A 7,081-nucleotide genomic window follows, 5' to 3' on the forward strand; every position below is an offset into this window, starting at 1 on the left:
GAGAGGTGGTTTTTTCATTCATACAGTGACGCTGCAAGTACGGGGGGGGAAGCCGTGTATGTAAGCAGTTGCTGCCATGAACCTCAGGACCCAATACCGAACTGGACGTATTTCATTGGGTATTATTGAGTATTTTTGGTACTGAAGCTTTACCGTACCGTTCATTGCTACCTTGTCGCCTCAGGCAGAAGCAGCCACTCCAGCCAATCACAACCTCCCAAATCCCGTCATCGAGTCGTTTGCACTTCATCCCATGGCCGTCTGAGCCTTCCGGTCACATCCCTTGACTTCACCTCCCCTCAATTCCCCCCCAATTCTCTACAGCAAGAAACAGTTAGTACTTCCGAGCTCTTTCTATCCCTCCCTCTTTTGCTCTTCGCTGCATTGACCCTATTGCTAACCGCGATTGCCAGATGCTGTCCCAACGAATCTTGACCCGCCGCCTGCCTCAGGTGGCCGCCCGCTACACCGTGCCTCGCGCCTCATTCTCACAGGTCCGGAGTCTCAAAGCTGCGGAGGTGGACGATCCTTTGCAGGTAGGATGTGTACTAGGAACTCCAATTGCTTACTGCCTCGGTTGATTGACACCGCTCGGTTTCGGCCTACAGAACAACAACTACCAGAACCCTCCCCGTGTTAAGCGCGCCTTCAGAGACCCCTACGGCGATTGGTGGGACAAGCAGGAGAGACGGAACTTTGGCGAGCCCGTTCACGAGGAGAACGAAATTCTCGGTGTCTTCAGTCCCGAACAATATACCCACGTCACGGCTCGCAAAGGTCTCTTCCAGGTCGGAGCCTTCGTCGTAACCTTCCTGGGATTGTGCGGTGTCGTCAGCATGTTCTACCCCGACAAGCCCAGCGTTCCGAAGACCTATCCCGATGGCTTGGAGAAAGAGCTCGGTGGACCGGGTGCTGCTCCGGTGCGTCAATGACCCGTCCTATGGACCTTTGGCTAGGCTGTGTGCTAACGAACGAGATGTAGGCTCGCAAGTCCAACGAGGCTAGCTGGTGATCGATTTTATTTCTCTGCATGGTGTGTAAATAAATACAATACGAGTTCTCTTCTATCGGCGTCCATGGATATCGGTTATTCGAATTGGTGCTTGTGGGAAGGGCCATCCCCGGCGATCAGATTCGCGGGATTAATATCCGGGTTCCGATCCCATTGGCAATCTTTTGCGCTGCATTTCCACCTACGACAGGAGTAGAATGTCGGGTGCGAGTGCAATTTACCTGCAAGAACTGTTGCGACATGGGTGCAAAGACTTAGACGGGCAATTGGGAGCGAGAACAAGTGAGGATACTGTGGACGAAGAGGAGGGCATGAGACTGAATTTACATTAAGTGATGGCACTGCTGTACCATGCTACAGCACGATCTCAGTAGCGGACGTGCGATTCTCCAGTTGGCCCAGCGGGATGTAGATTAAGCGGTCAGTATCGCGAAAGTAGTCACAGCATGCCTACGGGTATGGAATGCAAGAGGTAGAAATGTCTGAATGACTCCCTGGGTGCATGTCTCAGATGGGTCGAATATTTCCATTCTCTGGAACAGGGGTTCGGCGGTTGGCGATGGTGCGACTCAAACCCACGCCTACTACGTCAGTCGACTCGGGAGCTTTTTTCTGTTTCAGATACCGCAGAGCCAGGCCAACCACTACCAACAACATCCACACCCACCCCTTTCTACCTGATCTCTCTAGCCGCCAACATTCTCCAGGCCTTTCCACAACGCAGTCTGGACTCGCTCCCTCGGTTCTAGGAATTGAGACCACTTGACAAGACTCTTCTGCGTGGTATTTCCCTTTTCTCCCCCCAGCTGATGCTGGTGGTTTGATCGCGAGCGACTCCCTCTTATCCATCCATGGTCCCGCCCGCCGCACCTTACTCCCCTCGCAATATCACCCCCGAAACCCAAACACAGCAAGACCCGGATAGAACTCTGACTTGCTAACTCCCCGCTCATGTCGACGGCATCTACTCATTCCCGAGGCGTTAACCGACGGATTAACAGCATTCAGAATGAATCCCGCCATTCGCGCAGTCTCTCGGGGTCCCGTAGGCGGCCCGTCAACTCCTCGACTGCCTACAACTACGCTCTCCGGGTAGCCTACCTCGCCCATCTCCTGCAGCCTCGCTCGCGTCGTGTACAAAATGTACCAGTCCCCCAGAAACCTAAGAGGGCTTCCACCTCGTTTCATGATCTGATGAGCGATTTCTCCCTGGTGCGAGACTCGAAGAGCACTCGCATCCCCCATGGGTTCATCGCGGAGCTGGAAAAGAGGTTGACAGGTGTCCTGATCGGGAAAGAGAAGCGGAAAGAATATCAAGATACGCTGGTCGTGAGGACATTCGCTGCTTTTCTCAATACTCTGAAGGACCAATCGTTCAAAAAGCGCATGGAGAAGGACCGGCGGGCGGAAGACCTCGTCCTCATCTTCTACTCCAATGCTACCAAGGAACTGAGCAAAGGAAAGGATCCCGAAGATGACCACTGGAAGCTCATGGTAGACAGACACGTGGCGCTTTTCGTTCGCTTGTTTGCTCTTATTCTGAAGGATCATGACTGGGCTAAGGAGCGACCTGAACTGGCAAATCGGTTGTCGGTCTTAGAGAACAAACTACTCTCCCAAGATCAAGATCTTGTGCAGACCAACGGCGCTACTACTGTGGAAGTTGTTGCTCCCTTAAGTCACGATATCAAGGACATGCCACTTGTGCAGCATGTGGCAAGGATCTTTGACGTGAATTTGAGCCAGGTTCAGGCAGACATAGATAAGAATAAAGGGACCTGGACCGGGAAGGCGGCCCTTCAAGACCTGAAAGCCTACCAGGCCCACCTAAACCTCAAGACTCGGAAAACATTGTCTCGGGAAGACTTCGAGAACGAGGATGCGTATGAACTCTGGAAGAAGAATGAAGGTCCTGATCTGTCGCAGATGATGCTTGCCATTGTGCAGTCGAACCCGGAACTCGCCAAAAGCACCCCAGGGGGTGCGCTTCCACAGTTCAACCCGAATGGTAGTGACCAGGATCCGGCGGGGGAGCTGTCAAGGACGAACTCCGATAGGCCATCGTCGTATGTCATAGATCAGTCGCTGGATCTCAGCTCTCTGTCCTTAGGTGATGACGGCAGTGAGCCTTCAGACGAGTCCGATACGTATACATACATACCTCAGGATCCCCGATCTATGTACAAGTTTATTCTAGCTCAGACTCTGAGCCATGACCTGAAAGACCGCGAGATTGAGGCGACACAAGCGTCATCAGAGGTCCCATCAATGAAGCTATTTTCAAAGCAGTCGTCGGAGTTCCTCAATGAGGTCTGTCTTCGGTGGCGAATCCCGAATTTCTCCAGGATAGTCTTGTTTCTGGATGTTGTCCGATCCAAGTTTGTGGATAACGAAATTGATCTCAATACACTCGACTCGGCTTTCACCTTCGTGAAAGAATCGCCGTCTGCAGAGGGTAAGAGGCGGAGTAGCTTTATCGCTTCTGTTCTTTATGAAAGACATAGGTGGACGATTCATGACCTTCTGCTGATGCAGCAGATACTTTCCTCCCTTCACGAAGCTCTTCTACGGGAGTTGTATGATGTGATGATGGATTGCTACGAAGGAAAACCTCGGCCCATCGGTCCGGTGATGTACGTACTGGAGAATCATATCGAAATGGATCCCAACTACACCGAAGATTTGGAGGACATCGAGCGCTTCCGCTCATATGTGCAGGACGGGCTCGCACAGAAAGCGACTGAAAAGTATCAGGAGCTTCTGGGGCAGCTGATTCCAGTCCAGCCGGAATCCTGGGAGCTCGACCATGTTATCCAGCTCTGCGATGCCATCACTAAACTTGCGCAGAAGATCAAAAAGCGTTACCGGAAAAACCCAGAGATTATGGGGTAAGCAAACCTCCAACTCGGCACGTATATCCCTGCTTGCTCACTGAATCCTAGGGTCAACCCGTATCTCATCTTACTTTCAAACGTCCTCCCGATATTCTCCGAGGATGCCCACGAAATGGTGGTCAGAATCATTGAAATGGAGAAAGTGAGAGGTGAGGAAACCAACATTGAAGATGGATTCGATTTGTACAAGCAGCTAGCGGATGTGCGTCATCTTTTCAAGGAGGCCCTTCCTGAGTAAGTTTCTGGACCAGTGACCATTCTGCAACGCATCGGTGCTAACTGCGCGTGCAGTGTCCCCTTTCCGTTCCACATCGAAGGCCTGATGGAGGAGTTCGTTTGGCGGTGGATCCGCTTAACCGACAAGAAGGTCGCAGATTGGGTTGAACAGGCAGTCAGACAAGACGCTTTCGCCGTTCGAGACGACGGAATGATGGAAGTGGTTCCGGAGGAAAATCGACACAGTGTGTCTGTGATCGACATATTCCGCTCCTTCAACCAAGTCGTAGAGCAGATGATCTCCCTCGAGTGGGACGATGATTTCCAGTACGCCAAGTTTATGACGGCTTTGTCCAGGTCTATTGGGAGCGGAGTGGCGAGATATTGTGAGTCCTTGGAGCAGATGTTCGCTAAGGAGATGGATCGGCTTTCGCCCGATCAGGAGGCGGCTATGAACCAAACCGCTCAAGAGAGGATAATGCAGCTGGCCAAGGAAGCATGGACGAGCAAAGAAAAGATCGAACCCTTCCAGTTCTTTCCTGAGGTACGTTCGTTCGACAATGCGTGTGTCTACCTGACTAATGAAGAATTCTAGTCGTTGGTCAAGCTGAACAATGTCGAGTATGCCCTATCGCAGCTCGACAAGCTGGAAAACGAGGTCAATGTGGATGGCTGTGCAGAGGTCATCGCAAGACATGCTCAGCCTCAGCTCCAGAAGATTCGCAAGTCTACGACATATGTTTTCACCGTCAAGGTGGTGGAAGCAGAAGATTTGAAGGCGTGTGACATGAACGGAGGGAGCGATCCCTACGTCGTGCTGGCCGACGAATATCAGAAACGTATAGCCAAGACTCGCATCATCTACAACAATCTCAATCCGCGGTGGGACGATGCTGTTGACATCACCACGCAAGGCCCGGTTAACATTATCGCCACCATCTGGGATTGGGATGCAGTCGGAGACCATGACTATGTGGGACGGACTTCTATTAAGCTTGACCCGGTCCACTTCAGCGACTTCCTACCAAGGGAGTATTGGCTTGACTTAGATACCCAAGGCCGACTGCTGCTTCGCGTGAGCATGGAGGGAGAACGCGACGATATCCAGTTCTATTTTGGCAAGGCGTTCCGGACGTTGAAGCGGACGGAAAGAGACATGACTCGCAAGATCACGGAAAAGGTAAGATAGCAGACCAATGGAGCACCTCTAAAGCTGTTGCTAACATCGACTTCGCAGCTTTCCGCGTACATTAGTCACTGTTTATCGCGTCGGACGCTAAAATCATTGCTGTCGCGCGGGATCAGTATTTCGAGCGTATCCAACTTCCTGAACCGCAATCGAGCGCAATCCACCACCGCCACGCCATCGAATGCAGACGTGGAAAATGCGCTGACTCCTCTCTTTGACTACTTCAATGATAACTTTGCAATTATGAACAAGACCCTCACCTCGGAAGCCATGAAGATGGTCATGGCACGTTTATGGAAGGAAGTGCTGGCCACGATCGAGAGCTTGCTGGTGCCCCCATTGTCCGACAAGCCCTCTCACCAGAAGCCCCTCACCATGCAAGAGGTGGATGTTGTCTCACGCTGGCTCGTGCTTCTTCTCAACTTTTTCCACGCCATTGACGAAGAGACGGGCGAAGCTAATGGCGTTTCCATCGATATCCTGAAATCACCCAAATACCACGAGATCCAGACCCTGAACTTCTTCTATTTCGAGCCTACTGAACAACTGATCCGCACTTCTGAGAGGATGGCCTCTGCGACGATCTCTCGTCAGCAGGCTAACAAGAACCGGACCTCGGCGCCACCACACCTGGGTGCCGCAGGGTCTAGCAGCATGCTGGGTGTCCCCAGCGCACGTCGTGCTAAGAGTATCATGCTTTCACGCAACCTTGGCACAATGAAGAAGATGAAGGAGGAGAAATGGCGGGAGGCGCAGGCCGAGCCGAATGACGATATGATCCTGCGGATTCTGCGGATGCGTCCCGAAGCTGCGGGTTATTTGCGCGATCGCAGCCGGCAAAAGGAGCGACTGGCAGCTGCGGCAGCTGCAGATGCCATTGTGAAGCAGAGTCTAATGGCAGGAGCTGGAGGAAGAATGACGGGGACCCTGGGGCGACGGTGAAGGTAGTAAGACCAAACATTCGTGGCGTTCTTCTATGTACTTGTTGATTTTCTTCACTTTTGCGATTCAGCATTATGTGGCATTGTTTGGCCTTGATTTCGCTTGCTTTCTCTTGCTTTATTTTTTTTATTCTTTGATATGGACGTGATGATTCCCAGATCTAGTTTGTTTGCACTTTAGGGAGCGCTGAGCCTACGGGTTGGACGTTGATTGGGAAGTTGCGTGATATTACAATAGCATAATCGTTTAATCAGCAGCCATGACCGATTCATGACATGATCGTAGGCCAGGACTGGAATAGCAAGAGATCTCACCTCAATTGGCCATGGTAAGCTGGGAGATGATCTCGGGTCCGGCAAGACATCCGAAGTAATAGCCATATGTTTTCAAAATATTTGACTTCAATCCCATTCATATACACTCAGCTATATAGAGAGAGAGAAAGAACCACTCTAAGCAAGAGCAATACACTCAATCTCAACGGGCACGTTCTTAGGCAGCTGCTTAACAGCAAAGCAAGAGCGAGCAGGCTTGTGAGCAAAGAACTTGGCGTATTCCTTGTTCATCTCATCGAAGTCGGCCATATCAGCGAGGAGGACCTGTTCGCAATACCCGAAACATCAGCCCAATCATTCATTCATTCCTGTCCCACAAACGGAGGAAGGAAGGAAGGGTATATATACGCACCGTAACCTTGAAGATCTTCTCCACGCTAGAGCCAGCCTCCTCGACAACAGCCTTGATGTTCTCGCAGCAGAGACGGGTCTTCTCCGTGACGGAACCCTCAATCAGAACGCCGTCCTTGGTAAGGGGGATTTGACCGGAGAG

The 7,081-nt window shown here is 51.6% G+C and overlaps 3 protein-coding genes across 3 annotated transcripts; 2 read left to right on the top strand and 1 right to left on the bottom strand.

Moving 5' to 3' along the window:
* Positions 1–413: 413 nt before the first annotated feature.
* Positions 414–1,012, top strand: An12g00220 (uncharacterized protein; the record flags this gene model as incomplete). The annotated part of the gene is made up of 3 exons (XM_001395074.3): positions 414–536; positions 609–920; positions 983–1,012. 3 exons carry the CDS (start codon positions 414–416, stop codon positions 1,010–1,012), a joined length of 465 nt encoding a protein of 154 aa, XP_001395111.1.
* A 951-nt stretch (positions 1,013–1,963) lies between these two features.
* On the top strand, positions 1,964–6,253 carry An12g00230 (uncharacterized protein; the record flags this gene model as incomplete). Its single annotated transcript, XM_001395075.3, has 5 exons — positions 1,964–3,900; positions 3,955–4,140; positions 4,198–4,666; positions 4,718–5,302; positions 5,360–6,253. 5 exons carry the CDS (start codon positions 1,964–1,966, stop codon positions 6,251–6,253), a joined length of 4,071 nt encoding a protein of 1,356 aa, XP_001395112.1.
* A 452-nt stretch (positions 6,254–6,705) lies between these two features.
* Positions 6,706–7,081, bottom strand: An12g00240 (uncharacterized protein; the record flags this gene model as incomplete). Its single annotated transcript, XM_001395076.3, has 2 exons — positions 6,706–6,852; positions 6,941–7,081. Coding segments are annotated over 2 exons (288 nt in total), but the record flags the coding sequence as incomplete, so codon positions are not given.

Source organism: Aspergillus niger (genome assembly GCF_000002855.4).
Source record: "Aspergillus niger supercontig An12".
In the NCBI taxonomy this organism is placed as follows: domain Eukaryota; kingdom Fungi; phylum Ascomycota; class Eurotiomycetes; order Eurotiales; family Aspergillaceae; genus Aspergillus; species Aspergillus niger.